Raw genomic sequence first — 24,636 nt, forward strand, 5'->3', positions numbered from 1 at the left:
ATAAGCCCGCTGGAGGGTTGGCAATGCTGGTTCATTTGCATAGCCTAAGAGTGAAGATCATACAGACCAACGGTGCCGCCCCAGAGGAGACGGAGGGGGCCGAATAACACGATCACCCTACACCATAATATATATATATATATATATATATATTCACCATGCAGCATGCACTTGCGGTACTACGCCTGAGCGCCCCACTCCACAATCACTCCCTCCACAGAAAACACAAAAAGGCTGCCATGCCAATCGAGCCACACTGTCACGCCGCTGGGGCCACCGGGAGATCCTGATGCTCCACCTGGGCTCAAATACTGAAATACACCACCACAATGTGGCCTGGAGGGGAAGACCTCCGGCCACACATGGTCTGATCTTGGGCTGAACTTGCTGGGAGGGGCAACTTCCATAGTCTTTGTCTGTAAAGTGATGGACTCTGGAAATTACTTTTTGAACCTTCCTAGACTGATGGGCAGTTCCTGGCTGCAACTGACCCCCAGAATGTTTTTGGCACACTGAGTTTATTTTTTTATTTATGTTTTCTGTGATATTTATTTTAAGACCTTTTAAATACCTTTTCCCCAGAATACCTTAGAACTAAAAAAGATTGTACTTTATTGTTCCTGCAACTCTTTTGCTACGTTCCCTCAGGATTCCTGAATAAATGTTAATAAACACACTGGCAAATGAATAAATCCACAAAGAAAATGTTTTATTGATTTATAGCCTACTGACACATTTTTCTTTCAACTATGCAACTATGAATACCAGCAAAGTAATCTTTGAAAGAAAAGGTTAACAAAACTCTGTGTTCATGCTTGTTATTCATGGAATGTAAAAGAAAAACATTCATATTCTAATACATAATAACAAAAGATAAAAGTTTACATTTTAAGTCATTGTAACATTCGTATATAACTAATAAAATAAAATGAAAACATTCAGACCCTCTGTCAACGTTTATCTCAGTAAGAGAGGGAGTTTGTATTTCATTCAAATGAATAATGGAAGCAAGAATCAAAAATATACATCTATACTGTAAAATGATTACAGGTCAAATAGATGGTTCTAAATGTTCAATTCATACATCTATACTAAAACTATTGATCACATGAAAAAAAAGATAATTAAGAAAACAAACTTTCTCTTTTATTTCCCCAAAAACAGAATCATGTGTAACAGTGAAAAAAAAAATTGAGAGCTTGACAGTAAGATTATACTTCTTTTATAACCAAAAAGTGTATTTCAGAAAAATCCTACCACTGAATGAGACCGATGGAGCCATGATCAGCATGAAAGGGCTCCTTTAACGTTCAAGCTCAATGTCAAGTGCAAGAGGGCCTTTCATTGAGAAGCCAACAAAGAATGACACTTTGGATCCCTCAGCATATCCACTGATCTGACTTCGATACATCGGAGCCACTTCAACCTTCAGATCTGAGAAGCATGTTTCTGCCATTATCCCAGTCCTCCCAGTTTTATTCTTCACCTCGCCTGTGACCCTCCAAAGGAGCTCCTTCACGTTTTTGTCTTTCCATATTTTGCCATTGCCCCACCTGGAAGAAAAGTCCTCCTGCCCAACCATGATGCACTTCTTGATTTCTTCAACGTGCACCAGTCGCTCATAGCCACGTTTCTTCCCTAACAGGAAATGGACAATGGGACTCTTGCCATTGTACACTTCCTTCATCGCCTCATGATACGAGGTCTTCATCTGTGAGATGTACCTTCCCAGATTCATATCTTTCTGACTTTGCAGCTGTGGCCACAAAAGCACAACAGTGATGAACATCAGTGGCAAACAGTCACGTAAAGAATATTGCTCACGCAGAACTTGGTTGAGGAGGTCTAGCAGCTTTTGATATGGCAGAACGCATTGTGATTCCAGTTTGATACAACTCAACACAACATTGGCATAGATGAAGTTGATCCTCTCCTTTGCATCTGGTTTTTGTTGACCGCAAACAAACTGATAACATCTGACAATTTTCTCCATCATTGCAGCGGAGTTGTCCTCTGAGAGATAATTCAGAATCCCAGAGTACGTATCAGCTTTGTTATTCTCCAGGAACTGTCTCTTCTGGAAGAGAGTCATCTTTATATTTAACTCTTCACTCTTAAAACGAGATGCGGTTCTGCAGAAAACCACTGCATACTGTCTGAAACACCTGACAAGCTCATTTTGGGCCACTTGCTCACGACTGTCTTTCATCCCAAATCTGGTTCCTAGATTCACATACAGATTGTCAAGGAAGTCAATGTTCAACTTCATCCTATACTTCAGGCTGGAAAGTAGATCTTCAAACTTCTTCAGAAGGACATAGTAGTTTCTGTTTTTATTGCGTCGTGGATCATTTCTTTCGACTTGCTCAAGTTTAACGTCTCCACTGAGAACCTGGCTCATTATGTCATGGCGGACAGTGTCATCAGTAAATACAGGGGTCTTTCTGAGTACTTCAATGACGAGTACTCCAACCTGGACTTCTCCTAGGCACCCCGAAGTATTGAAAGGGCAGTTATCTGTTTTGACATTTAATCGCTGAAGGGACTCTTTCTTTGCAAGGGTCTGTGCTTGACGAAATGCGTCCAATGCTGACTGAACCATTTTCAGAAACTTTTCTATGTTTTCTGGGTTAACAGACTCTGGCGTGCAGTTTGCAATGGCGTGTTTCAACTCATGCTTAAGAACTTGTGCTGATGTGTCTGCAATATAGGAGCTGTCTCTGGAAAGCTCTTTTGCTTTTTCTGCCCAAAATTTAGCCTCGGAGAAATCCTTCTTCTTTAGGTAGTAGTACCTGGCCAGCAACTGAAAGATGATAGCATCTTTCTTAAATCTTTTTGATGCACTGTTTAGCACCTTCTCTTCCAGTCCAGGCGTTTCAGTTGCAATATCTTGAATGAGAGGAGAGAACTGAGATTCCTCTTTTGAGAAAATTCTCCTAACCAAAATGTGGTGAACATCTTGGAGGAGATTCCCTTTGCCTTGTGTGCTCTCGTAAAGCTGGTCTGTGGTCAGCAGAAGGTCGCTAATTTCAGCTTTTGTCACATTGTGTGTTGTTGTAAGTTCCTGCAAACACTGCCTTGCAATACTTGAGTGGATTATTTTCACAGCTTGGAAAACTACCTTCCCTTCAACTGAGCAGCTGGCAATGAAGTTGGAAAATTTCCCAAATCCATCTTCAACTTTGATTTTTCCACAAACAGGTTTTGGATGAAGGTCAAGAAAGTCTTCACACAGAGACACGGAGAGAGAGGAACTCTTGCAGTACACATTCAACAAAACCAAAACAGCCAAGAGCTGGGCATGTTTCTGGTTCATGTGGAAGCTTTTCAGAGTGTTGCGGACCACACCTTGAATATACTCTGACTTGAAGTTCTTCTTCATGATCATGAAACCATAGAATGTTTCAGCATTTCTGTGTGTTTTCTCTATTTCTACCAGTTTTTCCTCAAACATCTTCTGTTCCTTCTCAGAGAGATCATTTCCAATGAAGACAGTATCTGCAGTTGGTTCAGTCACCTCAGAGGACTCGGACCTCATGCAGTTCAGGAGAATGACCTGTGCAGACTTGGACTGAATGTCTTTCTGAGCACATTCTTTTTCAATGAGCTGCATCAAGTCATGTACCTTTTCCAAATCATCAAAGTCATCTATCATCAGTAAAACAGGGATCTTTGGTGTTTGCTCCTCGTGGTAATGCATTAAAAGCGTGACCACTTGCTCGGCTACTTCAACAAAGTCAGAATTGCTGTTCTTGAGGACAGTGCAGCGAAATCTGTGTCGGAGGGCCCATAATACATGCATGGCCAAAGTTGTTCCACCACATCCAGGTACATGTCTGAGGTTGATCAGCACACATGCTTTTCTCAGGGAACACAAGTCAGGTATGACTGTGTCCATGATGTAGTCAAACATGTCTCGTTTTATAAACGGTGTGGATCCAGGCTGCTCTGAGAAATAGAAATTCCACCATGACACTTTTCCTCCTTTGTAGAAGTTCTCCTCTATAGCGATTCTGTCCTCATTTCCTCCATCACATTGGTTCACACATAGGACCTCTAAGGTGCTCAAGCTACGCTCTACTTTCTTCTCAAGAGGCACTTTTGCTCCACCACCACAGGGTAGAAAACGGATGGCTCTGCGGTTTTTCGACCACAGACTAAGGATTGTGCCATTGACTTCAGAAAAACTGAGCTCATATATGCATCTACCAGAGATGTTGATTCCACATCGAGCCTCAATGAGGCCCCTCCAGCAGGTAAATGCTTTTTCGTTCTCAAATATACAGAGGATTTGTTCAGTGCCTCTGAGCTCTTGCAGGAATGTACTGAAAGTTTCAACAAGAGGGTCCATTCTCTCCCTCACTGCTGAAAACAGTAAGAAAATGACAAGGAACCTCTTGTTTGGAAGCACATCTTTACGACAGAGGAAGGAAATCACATCTCTCACAGAGGCTCCCTTTTCCATCAACCACTGGTTAGTCTCTGAGGGTTCCTCGTGCTCAGTACCTCCATTACAAAACACCCAGCTGGTGTTTCGAGTTAATTTCAACTTTTTAGCAATATCCTCAACTCCCTCTGTGATTTTATAGTTTGCTGGTAAATGAAGGTTAACTGTGCTCTGCTGGTCGAAGTAATTCTGTAATCCATGTTCAGCTGATTTTGGATCAAAGTCTAAAACAGCTGTTGGGTTGAGCTCTATAAGAAATCCCAGACATTCAAAGTGGCTTGGATGGGACTTGTTGGTCACAATCACATATCGCTCAAAGTGGGATTTATCTAAAGACAAAGTGCCACCAGTGATCATCTGACTCAGTCTGGAGCCTTGAGTACTCCTTTTTATCACAGTAAGGTGCTTCTCTTCTGCATTTTTGCGGAGCTGTGATAAGTGACTCATGCTGTCTACAAACTTGTTGAACTCTTCCATTGGTTTGGTTGATGCCAGAAGGTCCCTGCTGCTACCACCATCTCGGACATAAAAACACTTTGATGGTTGTGACTCAGTGTCTTTTGCTTTTTTCTTGCCTTTTTTTGTGTTGTAGGTGTTGTAGATGTTTTCTTCACAGATTGTGGACTCAGGAACAATGTCCACTTCAATCACACTTTTGTCAGATGATGTGGTGTTCTTGTTGAGAACCTCAACAAATCGAGGAGGTTTGATGCACATCTGAGCAGCACTTTTGTGCTTATCAAAGCAACTATCAATGGCTGATTTTAGCTCTTTTCCATAAGATTCTTTGTCCTCAAAAACAACTCCTAACACCTGACCATGGATGAAGTCTGGCCTGTCCCCTATTCCAAAATGTATGGTGCCATTGGTGCGACTATTCATGCAGGCAGCTGCAAAACGAATTACCTCAGTTGTGAACTTGAGTAGTTTAGCTTCATCGGGGGTATTGATGAAAGCTTTATACTCGTGGCACGGTTCAATAAAGTCAGAGGCCCCTGATTCTGTAACATCAAGAATGCTGCTCTCTACATAGCTAAATGTATCATGGTATCTACAGAACGGATAGGGCTTGCAGGGTTTTCCAGGTTGCATTGTAGGATCAGTTAACTCTTCTCTCTTTAATTTCTCGTCTCTGGCATGAAGGAGAAGCTTTGCTGGCCCAAAAGTCACACCCATGTTGTTTAAGTCTGTTGTATCTAAAAGCAAAAGACTAGGACCATTGATATCTTGTCTAAACAATATGTCGGCAACTGAGGACTCCACACCAAGTTCCAACTTCAGAGCCCATTCTCTTACTTGATGATTATTCCAGTCCTTAATGTCCGGTGGCAGATCCCCCTCCTGAAATTGAAAAATAGAAAGTTCAGTCAATTAGTCTCATTCAGACAAGCTAAAGTATCAAATGTATTTCTGCATGATTCAATCCAACAGTTACAATCCCAAAAGGTAAAGTTGAAACCGCTTAGCCTACCGATACCTGTCAGCTACCTCTGGAGTCCCACAGGTCAAAAAGGCCCGATAGGACTCTTTCTTGAGCCTAACGGCATCCCTCACTGCTGGTGTTCACCAACGAGTTCAGGGATTTCCACCATGACAGGCACTGAAAATCATACAGCCACAGCTCCGGTTGGCCACCTCAACAACAGAGGCATAGAGCATAGCCCAGTCAGACTATGTCCCCAGCCTTACTTGAGACATTTTTGAAGCTTTGCTAGAGACTCTGCCAGACATTCCCAGCAAACTCTCACAACACGTTTGGGTCTGCCAGGCCTGACCGCCATCTTCCACCACCATCTGAGCCAACTCACCACCAGGTTTGGATCAGCTGACAGCTTTAGTGAGCAAGTGTAAAGAGCACACACAGCTGAAAACAGAAAGGGAAAATACGAAGTATGTGGAAGTCGAAGGAGAGACTGATTTGGGAGTTTTACCATTCTGACCATCACAAGAGATGGAAATAGATACTTGTGCAGCTAGAAACATCATATCACACCAATCTATAAGAAAAAATAATCACACCTGCCACTACAGAAAAGGAAGCTTAGAGCTTGGAGCTTATAATGGAGGTCATATTCCTGTTCTAGGTCAAATAACAGCTACAGTGATACATGAAAGACAGTCTAAGGATTTGTCACTGTTAGTTGTTAAAGGAAAAGGGGTAACTCTCTGTGGTTGGAATTAGCTTGAATGCCTCAGCTTAAACTAGCTGCAAATAAAGTACCTACATGAGAAAAACACTTAAAATTTGCTGCATACATACTCTGAAGTATTCACAGAAGAGCGGAAACTCCAAACAACATTAAGGTCTCTATCACTTTTAAACCTGAGATAACGCCCAAGTTTTGCAAACACAGACTCCTACCCATTTTCATGAAAGATCGAATGGAGGAGGAGCTCAGGAGACTGGAGGAAGCTGGCATCATTTCTCCTGTGAAACACAGTGAATGGGCAGCGCCCATAGTGCCGATGGTAAAAAAGAGACAAATCACTCAGCTTACGTGGGGATTATAAAGTATCCATAAACTAGCTGTTAAAACTGATAGCTACCCCTTGCCTCATTTAAAAGAGCTGTGTGCCTCCCTTAGTGGTGGCAGCTTATCAGCAAGTATTACTGGATGATGAGAAATACATCACCATTAACACATATAAGGGACTGATTGTCTACAGCAGACTTCGTGTAGTGGGGAAGTGGGTTTTTTCCCTTTGTGAGGTCACAGAGGGAAGGATCTCAGACTCCCCCTTTTAAGCACATTTCTAAAAAAGTGGAGCAAGCAAGTGAGAAAGGAGACAGAATTTTCTCATTTTTGGGCCTCATACACAGAGGACACATATGACTGTTAGAAAACCTTTAGAAAGTAAATTTTGCATAATATGGGACCTTTAAAGACTGTTTGTCTCTTATGGGCTCCCCGAACAAATTGTAACAGACAATGCCACCACATTTCATTGCAAATATCATAGAAAGTGTTCTTCCATTTATTCATGTTTTAAGGGTTTGGTTATTTTGTTACACTCAGTTAGGAATGTGTGTAAGTACTTGATGTACATTGCTGTTGTCAATGAAAAGGGGGCCCTGCAGAAAAAGTTTGGGAACCACTGGGCTAACTGGACATCTGGAGATTAATTAACCCAAGAAAAAAAAGTGTCTGCCTGATCATCGTACGTTTTTAAAGATTACCCTATAAAGTGATCATTTGGTCTGAGGTGTGTTGAGTAAATTTGTCCCGACAATCAGCTGATCGATCAGTGATCAACAGACAGACGAGTTACCTTCCACTGATCTACAAAAGTCAAATAAAAGAGTTTTGGTAAAGTAAAAACCTTTTTTTTTTATTCTATGAAGACTAGAAGTGTTCTGCACCGGAAAGCTGGGGAAAAAACAAACTCCGGCAGCATGTGAGGCAAAGCTGCACCGCAGGTCTGATCTGCTCTGGCTGTGACTTCTAAATAGTTGTTTTAGCCTCAGAAAATAGTGTCAATTGTCATGACTGCAAGGCAAGGCAGTTTATTTTTATAGCACATTTCATGTACAGGACAATTCAAAGTGCTTTACATAAAACAAAAGCATTAAAGATATTGAGAAATAATAAAAGGCAGCAACACATAGCAAAATCACAATAAAATGATAAATTACATTAAAATAATTAAATGCAAAATAAGTTAGGAAGTTAACATGCAGAATTCATGAGAAAAGAAATGTTTTTAACCTGGATTTAAAAATGTCTACATTTGGTGAAAGTTTAATCTCCACTGGCAGTTTGTTCCACTTGTTTGCAGCATAACAGCTAAATGCTGCTTCTCCGTGTTTAGTCTGGACTCTGGTCTGGACTCTGGTCTGGACTAGTTGACCAGAGTCTTTGGATCTAAGAGCTCTGCTAGGTTTATATTCTCTGAACATATAACAGATGTATTCTGAGCCTAAACCATTCTGGGACTTGTAAACAAGCAGAAGGGTTTAAAATCTATTCTGTGACTGACAGGAAGCCAGTGTAAAGATTTCAAAACTGGTGTGATGTGTTCAGATCTCTTAGTCCTGGTTAAAGCTCTAGCAGCAGCGTTCTGGATGAGCTGCAGATGTTTAATGCTCTTTTTAGGAAGTCCTGTTAAAGACCATTACAGTAATCCAGCCTACTGGAGCTGAATGCATGGATGAGTTTCTCCTGGTCTTACTGGGAGACTAAACTTTTAATCTTGTTGATGTTTCTGAGCTGGTGAAAAGCTTCTTAGTGAAGCTTTGATGTGGCTGCTGAAAGTCAGATCTGAGTCTATCAACACCCCAAGGTTACTAACTTGGTCGGTGGTTTTAAGAGCCCGAGTCTCCAGGTGTTTACCAATGCTGACCCTCTTCTCTTTCTACCAAACAGAATAATCTCAGTTTTGTCTTCAAGTAAAAAAGTTCTTCCTCATCTAGGTGTTTATTTGCTCCAGACTCTGACACAGTAAGTCTGCTGGGCTGCAGTCATCTGTCATCATAATTAATACTATAGTTCTGTAATATTTTACCCAAAGGGAGCAGATACAAGTTGAACAGAAGAGGTCCAAGGACTGACCCCTGGGGAACTCCACAAGTCATGGCCACTCGCTCGGATTCATAGCTGCCGATCAGAACAAAATACCTCCGGCCTTCCGCTCCAGAAAGTCCAACCCAGCTTTCCAGCCTGTGCAACAGGATTCTGTGATCTACAGTATCAAACAAGGACTGAGATCCAGCAGAACCAGGACTGATACTAGACCAGAACCAGGACTGATACTAGACCAGAATCAGTATTCAACCAAATGTCATTTAACATTTTGACCATGGAGGTTCTGCTCTGTGAACCTCCTGCACATCCTCCCGTGCCCTGCTCTGCCAGGACAAATGATCTAAGAGGAGGATGAGGAGCCCTGTATTTCTTGGTAGATGGTGGTTGCTGGGGTCCGATCCGGGATAGAGACATCCTTTGAAGACCTTGGGTGATGTGGAGCAGAGGATCTGGTGAGGGGGGAGAGCTGGGAGTTGATTACCTCTCTGCTGTGTCCTTTGCTCTTATCTGTACACTCATGTTTGGGTTTGCCGTCCCAACAGCATGACGCAAGTGTGCACCAAGTAATCTGCATCCAGTTAGATTTGGATGCAGTCCTTCGGGTGTAAGTCGCTCCTTACAGTTCCAAAAGATACTGAAGTTATCAATGAACTTTATCCCATGGGCAATACATGCGTTTGACAACCATGTGTTCAGGCCAAGAAGTCTATTGAAAAGTTAAATTCCTTTACCCGCTGTAGGAATGGGACCTGAAATGTAAACATGATGCTCCAAACTGACACAGTCTCTCCAACAGCAGAGAAAAGTCTTTCTTTAGGATCTCAGAGCCAGTTTTCCTCCTCAGAATATCAAAAGACCCCATGTGGACAATAATCTTCATACCATCTGGATGTGAAGACAGAGTAGTCTAAAGATCTCAATCAGTTCCCTGTTGGATGGATCAGGAAAAACTAGATTTTTCGTTTGTAGAATTTTGGCCTCTCCTCCTGGTCTGGTTAGCCCTGGGCTGAGTTTTAGGGCTATTTCTTGAGTTTTATAGATCCTTGCATTACATGCATCATCATCCATTTTAATATGACTCAACACATCATATATATTATGCAGTGAGACTTCAGGTGGTGGAGTGAGTGCTGGAGCTTTTAACTTCCTGCTGGATTTACCTCTGCGACAAACAACATCAGACCAGGTTCTGGCTGGGGTTGATGACTTTGGTCTGGCACCAACACTGTTCCAGTAGGAGAGATCAGTCTGACCGTCCGGTTTGGGATCTTCCCCAGCTATTCCAGTGTCATTTGAACACATCCAAGGAAGTGTATCAGCCAGGTCTGTAGCGGGAGGCTCCACATTCGACATGCCTTCACGTATGAAGATTTAACCTAGTCCATTTGACCACTCAGTAGCTTGTACAGAAACTACTACAGAGTCAATAAATTCTTCATTCACACGAATGTCTTGCAGTGTTTCAATCCTCTTCTCCAGCTGTGTTATCCTCAAAGAAAGTTGCTCACACTCAGCGCAGCTCACTGATACTGCAGAGTTAGGATTCCACTAGTTCTCCGATGGCAATCAACTAAATTTATCAAAAATAAATTCGTTCCAGTGATTTATAAGTGACCAGAGTCCTTGTTCCTAAATTTCTTGCCAGTAAAGAAAAAAGAAGAAAAATGCAGCAGAAATGAGAGCAAAGCTTCCTGAAGTTAATGTCCTTGCCTTCTTTCCACATGCACATGCTTCTTTGGGATAGCATGCATGTGGTGCGGCAATAATATTTATGGCTGTTTTCCCTTCATAAACTCCACTGGATGTTCCTTTGCAGCAGCTGCACAAACCGCTTTGAGCTGTTTGGGTTTCAGTGCACTTCTTGACGATATGGATGTTTCCCGTATGATGTAAAATCCAGCATCAGTGCATCTCTACATACCACCCTTTACAGAATACTTCCACGTGATCTGATTCAGAATGACAGGATGAAAACCACCTGTGGCCAAAATAGGTAGAAATGATCATTTTTCCTCTGTTCTTTTCTAAATATTAGTTTTGATGAAAATTCATGTACTTATGAGAAAGGTCAGGGACCAGCAAGGCTTCATGAATTTATTTGACAGAGTTATTGAATATACGAATTTTAAAATGGTGAAAATGTCAGCTTGGCAGTTGTTTTTTTAAATGCATCTAATGTAAACAAAATCAATCAATCACTTTACAACAACCCAAGTTGATCAAAGTGCTGGACAGAGATAAAAACAAGAATAAAAAGATACACAATATCACAAGTTTTCTCATGTGTCAAAGACTGATCTGAAAAAATAGGTTTTCAGTTTGGAGCATCACTCCGTATCCACGATGGAGGGTAAATCCTGGTCCGCGATGGAGCCCAGCTCCAGGTCCGTGATGGAGTGTAACTCCGGGTCCACGTAAAACATAACTCCAGGTCCACGATGGAGCGTAACTCCAGGTCCGCGATGGAGCGTAACTCCGGGTCTGCGATGGAGCATAACTCCATGTCCGTAATGGAGCGTCACTGCAGGTCCATGATGGAGTGTAACTCCAGGTCTACATGGAGCGTAACTCCAGGTCCACGATGGAGCGTAACTCCAGGTCCGCAATGGAGCGTAACTCCAGGTCTACATGGAGCGTAACTCCAGGTCCACGATGGAGCGTAAGTCCAGGTCCGCGATGGAGCGTAACTCCAGGTCCGCGATGGAGCGTAACTCTGGGTCTGCGATGGAGCATAACTCCATGTCCGTGATGGAGCGTCACTGCAGGGGTATGATGGAGTGTAACTCCAGGTCTACATGGAGCGTAACTCCAGGTCCATGATGGAACATAACTCCAGGTCCACGATGAAGCGTAACTCCAGGTCCGCAATGGAGCGTAACTCCAGGTCCACATGGAACATAACTCCAGGTCCACGATGGAGCGTAACTCCAGGTCCGGGATGGCACGTAACTCCAGGTCCATGATGGAGCGTAACTCCGGGTCTGCGATGGAGCATAAGTCCATGTCCGTAATGGAGCGTCACTGCAGGTCCATGATGGAGTGTAATTCCGGGTCTACATGGAACATAACTCCGGGTCCGCGATGGAGCGTAACTCCGAGGGCAGGGAATGCCACAGTTTCAGCCCTGCTACTGTAAAGGCACAATCACCCCACTGTTTGCACCTCGACCTTGGTACTACCAGCAGGTGTTGTTCAGAGGAGCGCAGGGCTCTACTGGGCTAGTTAGGGTTCAGCATGTCACATAGATAAAGAGGTGCAAGGCTGTGGATGGAAAATAAACAGTAGGATTTTGAACTGAATTCTGAATTGAACCGGGAGCCAGTGTAGAGTGTAGCTGTAATCAAGTCTCTGCTAATAAGGGACAGTCTAGAGAAGACACAAATCGGCAGCTACAGGCCAATCTCAAATCTTCTTTTTTTAAATAAGATAATCAAAAAAACTGTTCTATTTAGAGTCCAGATCTGCATCTGGTTCTGTTAAGCTGGAATCTTTAAACTTGATCATGTTTTAATACTGGTAGTCGGGGGTTATCACCACGACAGGCAACAACGACCTTACGGCCACAGCTGCGGTTGGCCGCCTCGACAATAGACGCACGGAACAAAGCCCACTCGGACTCAATGTCCCCCGCCTCACCCGGGACATGGTTGAATCCGAGACCAAGTTCCTCAGCCGGAAAAATGTGGAGTGCTTTCTCCGGGTCTCCAATAGGGTCCAAGTGGAGGAGTTCACGTATCTCGGGGTCTTGTTCACGAGTGAGGGAAGGATGGAGCGGGAGATTAACAGGTGGATCAGTGCTGCGTCTGCAGTGATGTGGACTCTGCATCGGTCTGTCATGGTGAAGAAGGAGCTGAGCCAAAAGGTAAAGCTCTCGATTTACCAATCGATCTACGTTCCTACCCTCACCTATGGTCACGAGCTGTGGGTAATGACCGAAAGAACAAGATCGCGAATACAAGCGGCCGAAATGAGTTTTCCCTACAGGGAGGCCGGGCTCTCCCTTAGAGATAGGGTGAGAAGCTCAGTGATCCGGGAGGGACTCAGAGTAAAGCCGCTGCTCCTCCACATTGAGAGGAGCCAGATGCGGTGGCTCGGGCATCTGGTTAGGATGCTCCCCCTCCTCATCCTCCTCTTAAATCATCTGTCCTGGCAGAACAGGGCACGGGAGGAGGTGCAGGAGGTTCCCAGAGCAGCAGCAGAATTCACAACAAAGATAACATGCCATGATGCGTTCAGGGTCCTTGCTGTAGTTCTGCTACTACTGACAGCTGTTCTGAGATCAAGCCTGGACCCAGCAGGATTCCTGTGTTAGTAAAATAAGGAATCGAACATGGTCAGTTTGTGGGGTGAATGGATCTAATCTGTTAACTGTACCTTATATAACTCAGAATACAACAGAGACCAGTGTAAACTTCATAAAGCTGCTGTACTAAATGTTAGATCTCTGTCCAACAATCACTGTTAGTTAATGACTTCATCATTTCTCACAGTTTAGATTTTCTTTTTCTGACAGAAACATGGTTAACAGAAGACACAAGTGCTACAGTTCTTAATGAAACACACCCCCTCATTTTAGTTTCATGAATAAATGTCGAAACGGGAGGAAAGGGGGAGGAGAAGCTGCCTTATTTAAAGATTCATTCCAGTGTAAAGAAATGTCATTTGGTGATTTTACTTCTTTTGAATATCTTAGTTTTATTTTAAGGGGCATTCCTAAAATCCTATTTCTAATCATCTACAGACGTCCAGGACACTGTGTAAATTTTATTGATGAATTTTCTGAATTAATGTCGGTTATCTCTACTGATTTTAACCATTTCATCTTAACTGGGGATTTTAACATTTACATAGATAACATGACGGATGGTAATGTCAAGGAATTTTGTTCCATATTGGATGTTTGTGGTTTGTGGCAACATGTAAAAGAACCGACCCACATTCAAAGTCACATTCTGGACCTGGTTATTTCAAAGGGTGTGGAAATTTCTTCTGTTGTGGTCACTGACTCGGCCTTGTCTGACCATTTTTGTATTTTGTTTGATTTACTGATCACTCAGAATGTCCAACCAACCTGCTTCTCCGTTAGGAAGAGGTACATTAATGAAAGAACAAGTGCTAAGTTTGTGGAGGCCATAGCTATGTTACCAACAACCAGAGCAGAGTCAGTTGATGGACTCCTGGATCATTTCAATCTGAAAATCTTGAATGTAATGGATGCTGTTGCACTGATAAGAATCAAGAGCAACTTGAGCAAACAGAAAACACCATGGAGAAATACCACTGTGGTTACCAGCCTAAAAAGAGAAAGCAGAAAAACTGAGCGGAAATGGCGGAAAAATAAACTTCAAATTTACTATGAGCTGTAGAAACAAAGCCTGTATAACTATAACAATGAGCTGTGAAGGCCAGAGAGCTGCATTTATCTGGAATGATTAACAGGAATGTCGACAATTCTCTCTCTGTTTGCTATGATTGAAAAACTTATTAATCCTCCTATAAAGAAAAGCCCAGAGCTCCTTTCCATTGAGAAATAAAACCAATTTGCAAACTTTTTTAGCCAAAAAATTAAAACAATTAGGCAAAATATTAATTCCACACAGTCAAACAAGAAAATTAGTCTGTGTCTAAAACCGGGAAATAATTCTGATGTCATGTCGCAATTTAAAATGGTTGATTTAAAAGTCCTACAAGAAACAGTTTGGCATTTGAAATCAACAACATGCACTCTGGACATGATACCATCCGACTTTTTAAAAACAGTTTTTACCTCAGTAGAAAGTGGTCTCCTACTGATAGTTAACAGCTCACTGGCATCAGGCATTTTTCCCAAGTCACTAAAGATAGCTGCTATTAAGGCTCCTAAAGAAAAGGACTCTAGACGCCTCTATAATGAACAACTATAGACCGTCTCTAACCTCTTTTATTTCCAAGATTATTGAGAAAGTTGTATTTCACCAGCTTCATGACTTTTTAAATGAAAGTGGAAATCTTGATAAATTTCAGTCCGGCTTCCGACCTCATCACAGCCCTGAAACAGCTCTGGTCACAGTGTTAAATGACATTAGGTTGAATACTGATTCTGGTCAAGTATCAGTCCTGGTTCTGTTGGATCTCAGTGCTGCGTTTGAAACTGTAGATCACAGAATCCTGTTGCACAGTCTGGAAAACTGGGTTGGACTTTCTGGAGCGGTTCTTAACTGGTTCAGATCCGATTTAGAAGGCCGGAGTTATTTTGTTACGATCGGCAGCTATGAATCCGAGCGAGTGGCCATGACTTGTGGAGTCCCCCAGGGGTCAGTCCTTGGACCTCTTCTGTTCAACTTGTATATGTTCCCTTTGGGTCAAATATTACAGAACTATAGCATTAATTATCAAAGTTATGCAGATGATACACAACTTTATGTGTCTCTGTCACCAGATGACTGCAGTCCAATAGACTTATTGTGTCAGTGTCTGGAGCAAATAAACACCTGGATGAGGGAGAATTTTCTACAATTAAATGAAGACAAAACTGAGATTATTCTGTTTGGTAGCAAAGAGAAGAAGGTCAGCATTGGTAAACACCTGGAGACTCGGGCTCTTAAAATCACCGACCATGTTCGTAACCTGGGAGTGTTGATAGACTCAGATCTGACTTTCAGCAGCCACATCAAAGCTTCACTATGAAGCTTTTTTACCAGCTCAGAAACATCAACAGAATTAAAAGTTTAGTCTCCCAGAAAGACCAAGAGAAACTCATCCATGCATTCATCTCTAGTAGACTGGATTACTGTAATGGTCTTTTAACAGGACTTCCTAAAAAGAGCATTAAACATCTGCAGCTCATCCAGAACGCTGCTGCTAGAGCTTTAACCAGGACTAAGAGATCTGAACACATCACACCAGTTTTGAAATCTTTACACTGGTTTCCAGTCAGTCACAGAATAGATTTTAAAACCCTTCTGCTTGTTTACAAAGTCCCAGAACGGTTTAGGCCCAGAATACATCTGTGATATGTTCAGAGAATATAAACCTAGCAGAGCTCTTAGATCCAAAGACTCTGGTCAACTAGTCCAGACCAGAGTCCAGACTAAACATGGAGAAGCAGCATTTCGCTGTTTTGCTGCAAATAAGTGGAACAAACTGCCAGTGGAGAAAAACTTTCACCAAATGTAGACATTTTTAAATCCAGGTTAAAACACTTCTTTTCTCATGTCTATGCATGAAATCTACATGTTAATTTTTTAACTCATCTTGCTTTTATTTATTTTGATGTAATTTATTATTTTATTGTGATTATGGGTTGATGCCTTTTACTATTTTAAATATCTGTAATGTCTTTGTTTTATGTAAAGCACTTTGAATTGTCCTGTACATGAAATGTGCTGTACAAATAAACTGCCTTGCCTTGCCTAAATGCACTTGTTATTGCTTTCTGCACCCAGCTGCAACTTGTAATGTTTTATGTAAAGCACTTTCAATGATGTTTTACATGAAATGTGCTATACAAATAAATTTGTCTTTGCCTTTTAGAGAGCACAGGGCAGGAGTGACGTGGTCATGTTTATGGGTGTTGGTGAGGAGCCGGACAGCTGCCTTCTGCACAAGCTGTAGACAGTGCAGAGAGGCCTGGTTCATGCCAAAGTAGAGGGCATTGCAATAGTCCAAGTGTGAACTAAAAAAGGCGTGGATTGGGTTTTTTCAAGGTCCTTTTGGCTGAGGAATGGTTTGATTTTGGCCAGCAGGCAAAGCTGAAAGCAACTTGCCCTGACTACAAAGTTTGAGATTAGAAAGATTATTGTCCAAAGTCACATAAAAAAAAGATTTAGCACACACACACACACACACACACACACACACACACACACACACACATGTATATATATACATATATATATATATATATATATATATATATATATATATATATATATATATATATATAACTACAGATTTCAACAAATTTTTTGAGGTGCAGAGTCAAAAGCCTGTGTTGAGTATACAATGTGCTTTTTGGGTCATGACCTACCTGACTTGAATATAATTAGGCCAGTAAGTGAGATGATTACTGTGTTAGAGGGAGGGGGACTACAGGAGAAACTAAAAATCCTGGTCATTCTAGTGCTAATGCAGAGGGTGAACAAAAACATTTAAAAAGTTAAAAGTGCTGTAAACATGCTGTAAAAACCAAACTACACTTATTATGGTGGCAACAATAAAGTTAAGTCTAACAAACCGTTTTCTTCCAGCTGCACTGGCAGCCTGCAGAATGCACTGGCAGAATAAGTGTTGCCAGATCTTGCGATAAAAACTAACAATCAGCTCCATGAAAGCAAGCCCAAAAAAAGCAACTTGGCCCCCTCAAAAAAAAGTGTGTAAATATATATATATATATATATATATATACTAGAACAGGGCTACTCAATTCGGTCCTACGAGGGCCGCAATCCAGCAGGTTTTCAATGTATTCCTGCACCAACACACCTGAGTCAAATTAATGAGTCATTGTGTAGAACCTGATTGGCTGTTAGAGCCACCTAATTTGACTCAGGTGTGTTGGTGCAGGGATACATGGAAAACCTGCTGGATTGCGGCCCTCGTAGGACCGAATTGAGTAGCCCTTTACTAGAAGCTCATGCATACACATATACAACCTCACATGCAGTACTGGTATCATTTGAGTGTTTTGTACTTTGAATTGTCTTGTATATGAAAGGTGCTATAGAAATAAATTAGTCTTGTTTTGTCTTATAGGGTGTCTTGTGTGATAATTGATTTTATGTGTATGTGCAAGTTATTAAGTGATTATAGCAGTATATGCATGATTTCAGAGGTGTGTGTGTGAGATTTAAAAATGCATTTTGTCCTAAACGGCCCCTCGTAAAACCTGCAGGATACTGGATCCTTGAGGACTGGATTTAAACAACCTGGTTTAAGAGTAATCTTCACATGAACAGATTTACTTACTTCGAGCTCTCCGTGATCAGCCATGACCGCTCTGGTTTCCTCTCCACAAAAGGAAATTACTGATGCTGGTATTTAAAATAAAGGGGAACAGTCAACAACAGAGGACTACCAACATGAACATGAAGACATATATTTTAGTTTTACCTTAATTTTCCTGATCATGTGACAGTTGGGTAGTTTTTCATAACTCTTGATTCAGCTGCTGCAAAAAACAACAGAAACATAAATACATTTATATACTGAGAAGAAGAATTTTGTCCTGACTTGCGCAAGGATGCTAGATCCAGTTATTTCTGAATTAAACCCAACAACCAGCCTTTTAGGTCCAGTTCTCACATTTAAAAACATTTTATGGTTTCTCTGAGCTTTTAAATATAATAAATTACTCTCACCAGATGGATGTTTTCCTATCTGCTTTCAAAACAGAGGTGGTGAGGCTCCTTCTGTTGAAAGATAACTACGACTTGTATCCAACTTACTGTAAAAAGTAAAATAAGTAAAATTATATAAAAATTGTATTTTATCCAGTTGCGTAAATTCTTAAATCAACAATATTTTTAAAGAATGTCAATCTGCTTTTAGGACAAACCACAGTACAGAGACGGATCTCCGGCGACAGATTGGGTGTAAAAGGATTAAAGTATCAATAGATTAATGGACATAGAAATCTACACAAAATAAGACGTTGTATGCATTGTTCTAATATGGAATCAGTTAAATACAAACTGTAATGTGTAAATGTTTTACACACTGTGTATTGTAGGAGAACTATGTTTTTTTCCCCCAAGATTACATTTATTTGTAAATTTGTAGACTTAATACTTCAATACGTTTGTTTTGATTCAGAGGTCACGGTGACTTGTCTGTGACTCGAAACTCAGTATTTAGGACTTATACATATATATCTACATATAATATATATAGATATACATACATTATATATATATATATGTATATATATATATATATATATATATATATATATATATATAAAGAGAGAGAGAGAGAGAGAGAGAGAGAGAGAGAGAGAGAGAGTTTGTGTTTTTCTGGTTTACAGCCTCAACTCTGGTCTAAAAACTAAAGTTAGTGTTGTGGTTCTACTATACCATGGATTGCCATGTCTGTATTTAATGTGTTTTCTCTTCGTATTCTCTCACCATGTCATTCATGCTGCAAATGTTCACCAGTCACCCTTATTCAGCCCACCTGGGCCTCACTGCTTCCCTGTCTTACCTGTGTGCAGCACTACATAAACTCTCTCCAGTCTCTGCCTCTTTGCCAGATTATCAGCATCCTTTCCTTATTCTTGTTTGTTTCAAGCTGCTGACCAAGTTCACATCCCTGGATTGTTCTCTACTTGCCTTGCCCATGACAGAACTCGGCTTTCCGGTTATCTGAACACCGAACTACGCTCTGCTTCTTGACCACCGATTCTTGCCTATCCTCTTGGTAAGTATCCTGTCATCTGCCTTTCCTGTGTTTGACCATTGCCTGTTGTATGTATCTGGATTATGGATTGGTGCTTTAACTGGAATTTTACAATATCTACGTTTACAATCTATCCAACTGAAAATCGTTCTGATCAGAGATTCCAGCTGAGACGTTTACATGTACGCTAAATAAAGTCATCAGCTGTATTTACATGATGGACAGATTTTATACGATCATAGCGCTTTGGACATGTGTAATGCCTACTAGTTCAGAAGAAAAAGGGTTTACTTTCTTTTTTAAAATTTTGAACCTTTGACCATTGAAATGCTCAATAATTAAGGCCAGATTATCCAGTGGGCAGTGTGGGCACATCCACCTGGTGAATATGATGATGACATCTTCATCCCGCCTGCTCCGGCTGCACAACCTAAAGCTGTTTCTGCTTTGCGGGAAAAACACTACCAGATTCTCCTGCTCAAAGCTTGGATTTGCAGGCAGTGTGCAAATGTGCTGCATCCAGGCTGGACATCCCCTGGCCTTCTGTCGTGACAGAAACCACCCAGTCATGTTATGAAGAGACGAGGTTTTGGTCTCATGAAGGACCATCCCTTCAGTGGACAGAATCCAATTCAGGAGGCTTCTTCCCTGGATTTTGAAAACATGGAAAAACACAGCATGCTCTGCATGCCTCCAATAAAATAGTTGCAGCCCACCTGCATCCGCAACTGTCAACTGTGTCTTACAGTCAACGCCACCTCCATGCTCTCTGCCTATCAGGCAGAGCTCTGCAAAGATATGGCGACAAAGCCCAAGCCGGCTGTGTGGGAAGAGATCACTGTGATCACAGACATCTGCCTCTGCTTGCAGCAATGTATGGGTCTAGGCCATGGAAAAATCTATGGGGATGATGGTGTCACAGGAACGGGCCAGTTGGAGCAACCGGACAAACCTATCAGAAATAGAGAAGGAAGACATTCTGGACATGCCGGTCATTCAAGATGGCATTTTTGGCACCGCACTGACTTCGATGCAGCAGCGATGTGCAGCCAGGAAGAAAGAGTATAAGGCTCTCCAGCTTTGTCTTCCCTGTAAAGCAGAGGATCCTCCTCAGCAGATCCTACAGCCGGCTTTCACACAGTCTGCTTCATGGTCTCCTCTACAGCTGAAGTTCTCCACACGGCAAAAGCCCAGCCCACTCCCACCGCTCCTCCGAGACAGGGGGTCAGGTTTGGCTGGCCCAGAAAAGCACCGATACCGACAGCAGCCCTGCCAGGACATCCTGTGTAGGCCGCTCACGTTTTGCAGGAGGAAATTTCCTCACTGCTAAACAAAAGAGTGATACGCATACTGCCCCCTGACCAGAGCCAGAACGGGTTTTATTCCAGGTATTTCTTGGTCCCTAACGGGGAGGGACCGGAATTCACCCTATCCTGGATCTACGGACTCTGAACAAATACCTTGGAAAATACAAGTTCCAGATGCTCACGCATCCATCTCTGCTGCGTCTGGTCCAACAGGAAATATCACAGGAAATATCTGAGGTTTGCCTTTCGGGCGTTTGTTACGAGTACATCATGCTCCCTTTTGGTCTGTCTCAGAGCCCGAGCGTGTTTGTGCGGTGTACCGAGGTAGCGATTGCACAGGGGTTTTTGCCTGGCTACTAATTTGTTACCATGGCGCATGGCAGGTTAACATTGCGGCAGAGTGCCTAATGGTGCTCAGCTGCTGGCGATGTCCAGTTTTTCTGTCGCGGGGGGTGATTATGGGCGCTGTCCTGTTGCGGAAAGTGGTCACGACTGATGCCAGGCTGTTAGGCTGAGGCGGTATTCACGAGGGCCGGTGTGTGAGAAGCATTTGGAGCTGGAGTCTCCAGCAATCTCATATAAATTACCTGGAGCTCTTAGCAGTGGTTTTCTCACTGAAACACTTTCTCTCTTATCTCAGTGGTCACCGCGTCTTGGTGAGAACAGACAACACCACAACGGTGGCTTATATCAACCACCAAGGGGGTCTGCACTCCCGCCAATTACATACACTGGCACGCAGGCTGATTATTTGGAGCAACGAGCGTTTATCTCTCATGGCGACGCATGTCCCAGGTTCTCAGAACCAGGAGGCAGATCTGCTCTCCAGGGGCACACCGATGTATGGTGATTGGACCTTGCATCCAGCTGTTTGTATAGCAGGTCAAGCTTCAAGCCTAGCCTTGTTGGATCTGTTCGCATCGAAAGAGAACGCGCAGTGTCCGCTCTTCTTTTCGATGCTCGACTCCAGTGCGCCACTCAGAGTGGACGCGCTGGCAAATGTGTCCATGTCCTCCCTTATGCGTTCCTCCCCTAGCTCTGGTGCCCCCAACTCTATCCAGGGTGAGGGAACAGGGGAACAGACGGATTCTGATTGCACAGTACTGGCCTGCAATGCATTGGCTGGGGAAGATATATCAGCTTCTGTGTGGACCGCCGGGGCAGCTTCCGCTTCGCCGGGATATGTTGTCACAGGTGGGGGGAACGGTGTTTCATCCACATCCCAGTGCCTGGCACTATGGGACTAGCCCATGAGTGGTTTAATTTGAACACAGTGGGGCTTCCTCAAAGTGTGATTAACACTATTCAAAGTGCGAAAGCATCCTCCACTAGGTCTCTTTATGACTGTAAGTGGAGGGTGTTTGAGGAGTGGTGCCATACGAGGGGGCACACCTCTTTTCAGTGCTCTATGGCTGTGATTTTGTCATTCCTGCAGGAGCTGATTGACAAACGCAGGACCTTTTCCACTGTTAAAGTGTACTTGGCACTATTTCCGTGTGCCATGTTGGCTTTGAGGGGAAAATGGCTAGCTAGCATCCACTGTTCTGCCATTTCATGAGGGAGGCACACAGGCTTCTCCCTGTTTCCAGGCCCCTGATGCCCCCATGGGACTTAGCAGTGGTGTTGGAGGGTCTATCTGGACCCCCTTTTGAACTGCTAGAAGATGGTGACCTCAAACACTTGTCTTTAAAGACAGTGTTACTGTTGGCTTTGGCTTCTGTGAAGCTGTCATTGATATACATGCCCTCCTAGCGCATCCTTCATGCACTCAGTTTGCCCCCGAGGGATGCAAGGGTGTCATTCAAGCCTAACCCGGCGTTTGTGCCCAAGGTGGTGGTCTCATGCTCACCTATCATCCTTGTGTCAATCTCTCTGCCACCTTTCAGGACACAGTTTATGAAGCAGCGGCTTCAACGATTGCTATAAATGAGAACTTTAGGTTACACACGTAACCCCGGTTCTCAGAGTAGAGTGAGACGTCTCACCAGACAGCCCTTCTTGCTGGGTGAAGCGAGAAGAGGTGCTAATCTTGAATGATGCTGAGTCGTAGTGTAGGCTACTTAAAGATAGGGTGATGTGAGCATAACGTTCACCAGCAAAACAGGATTGGCGTAATGAGGTGCTTCTGAGGAACACCTGAGGGAGGCGTATCCCATAGTGAGACATCTCACTCATGCTACTCTGAGAATCGGGGTTAAGATTTATTGTCCAAGTCAACAGGAAAAACATCTCTGGCAACTTTACATTATTTTCCATTTCCGTCAGAGTTTTAGTGAAGCTGAACTTTGCTGTTTCCATTTTTTTTTTTTTTTTTTTTGGCATGAGGACAAGTGAAGACAAATCCAGACAGAGAACAAAAAGCAACCAATTAGTTTCACCACAGTGTCTTGATGTCATTGGCACCAGCGGAGAAATGTAGTTTTACAATAATGTGGTGTAAATCCTGGATGATGGACAATCCACACAATGTCCTTTGTGATTTCAAGGGGCGTCAGCATTGTTAATCCTGCCAATGATTCTTAACTCTTTCATTTTTTTAACAAACATATCCTCCACAGTTTTTCCTGAAACCCATTACTTCACCTCACCCCACCTGGCTCAGGTATGTGAAAAACACCATCCACCACAGAAACCATTCCCATCAAGGCCGGTTGGATCAGCTGAGGTGTTCAAAGGTCACATTTTCTTCAGACTGGATCAAAAATGCACCATGTAAACACAACATGGAGCACTTTTGATCTGATCGAATGTCCAATCAGAAGAATAAAAATCCACCACGTAAACATGTCAGCTAGAATCTCTGATCAGATTGATTTCTGTCAGAAAGATTAAATATTTAAAATATTTTTTATTATTTCTTATATTATTTAAATATGTAAACGTCCGTCTCACCACTGGGCAGCACTCTACAGACAGGAGTGATGAAATGAATCCTGTTTTTACTTCTCCTTCCTCAACCAACCGCTGTTCTCTCTGACATCGCCTGGCTGCAGCATCCCCACCTGCCCCGCACCACTGCAGAGCTGTTTGGTGCTCCAGAGCAATAACCCTGACTTCTGCATCATTAATATGTTAAGATATAAATACTTTTCCTTTTTTAAATGCTTACCCCTGTGCTGTGCTGGATTTCTGGACACCCAGTGTTACCTGTCAGGAAGAATCAACCAGGAAGCTGATCAGACCCGTCTGCTTGTGGCACAATTTCTACTTCCTCTGCAAAATATTTCTGGAACTAATCATTTTACAAAATCTGCCATACAGTTTTCTTTTGTTTCCTCATGTTAACATTTGTTTTTGTGCTGCAGATGAGATAAAAGTGAAGAAGAAGTTATGATCTATGAAGGTAGTTCACTAAAATAAAACTGCAGAGTCAAGGCTGTAAACCAGAAAACTGGTGAGAGCTGGATTATTCAGCTGCATCACAGACAGGAGGTGAAATTAGACTTTCACTCATTCATTCATTAAAAAAAAGATAATAAATGTGAAAACTCACCCACTGCAGGCTGGTTAAACTTCTGACCCAGCCCAACTACCGACGATCTTTAGGTAAAAATCTTAATGCTCACAGAGAAAATGTAGAAGTGAAGATCAGTGACATCGGAGGAAAGCAGAAGAAATGGAGGCGTGGTATTCAGAGAAAATGAAACTGAAGCAACAGGGTGTGGTAACTCACTGAAACCTACCTACTGACAGATTTCCTGTAACTCACATCACAGGCGCTGTCTATCAGTTCATTTCTAACTGAAGTAAACATTACTTGTGAATAATTACATGGTTTTAAACATTTTTTTTACAGAAAACAACCATACATGTTTTAAAGCTTCATTAAAGTCCTTGTGGTCATAAACTCTGCACCTTTAACTGATATAAAGAAATCCTGTGTTCATTCCTTCCACTGATCTGGTTTGGAAACCTGGAAAGTCTGATGGAGGTGTGGCAGCGTGGTAATAGGTTTTACTGGGTGAAAATGAGGAATCCCTTGAGT

At 42.5% G+C, this 24,636-nt stretch overlaps 1 protein-coding gene across 3 annotated transcripts; it reads right to left on the reverse strand.

The window, feature by feature from the left end:
• Positions 1-699: 699 nt before the first annotated feature.
• LOC121649735 (sterile alpha motif domain-containing protein 9-like) lies at positions 700-24,623 on the reverse strand. 3 transcript variants are annotated; one of them, XM_042000764.1, is made up of 5 exons: positions 24,145-24,623; positions 18,309-18,394; positions 18,061-18,118; positions 17,917-17,981; positions 700-5,788 (listed from the first exon to the last, which is right to left on the reverse strand). In XM_042000764.1, the coding sequence occupies exons 4-5, from the start codon at positions 17,938-17,940 to the stop codon at positions 1,304-1,306; spliced, it is 4,509 nt and encodes a 1,502-aa protein (XP_041856698.1). In that variant the 5' UTR covers positions 17,941-17,981; positions 18,061-18,118; positions 18,309-18,394; positions 24,145-24,623; the 3' UTR covers positions 700-1,303. The 3 variants fall into 3 exon arrangements, with proteins under 3 accessions (XP_041856698.1, XP_041856700.1, XP_041856699.1); XM_042000766.1 differs by lacking the exon at positions 18,309-18,394 and adding an exon at positions 23,761-23,798; XM_042000765.1 differs by lacking the exon at positions 18,309-18,394.
• Positions 24,624-24,636: the final 13 nt, after the last annotated feature.

The sequence above is a fragment of the Melanotaenia boesemani genome, chromosome 12 (genome assembly GCF_017639745.1).
Source record: "Melanotaenia boesemani isolate fMelBoe1 chromosome 12, fMelBoe1.pri, whole genome shotgun sequence".
Taxonomy (NCBI): Eukaryota; Metazoa; Chordata; class Actinopteri; order Atheriniformes; family Melanotaeniidae; genus Melanotaenia; species Melanotaenia boesemani.

What these genes read in the sequence shown, in the direction of transcription:
- LOC121649735 (XM_042000765.1), bottom strand. Translation starts at nt 17,940, where the DNA reads ATGGCTGATCACGGAGAGCTCGAA. An exon ending in CTGATCACGGAGAGCTCGAA is followed by an intron (nt 5,789 to 17,916) that starts GTAAGTAAATCT and finishes TTTCAATTTCAG; the next exon opens with GAGGGGGATCTGCCACCGGA.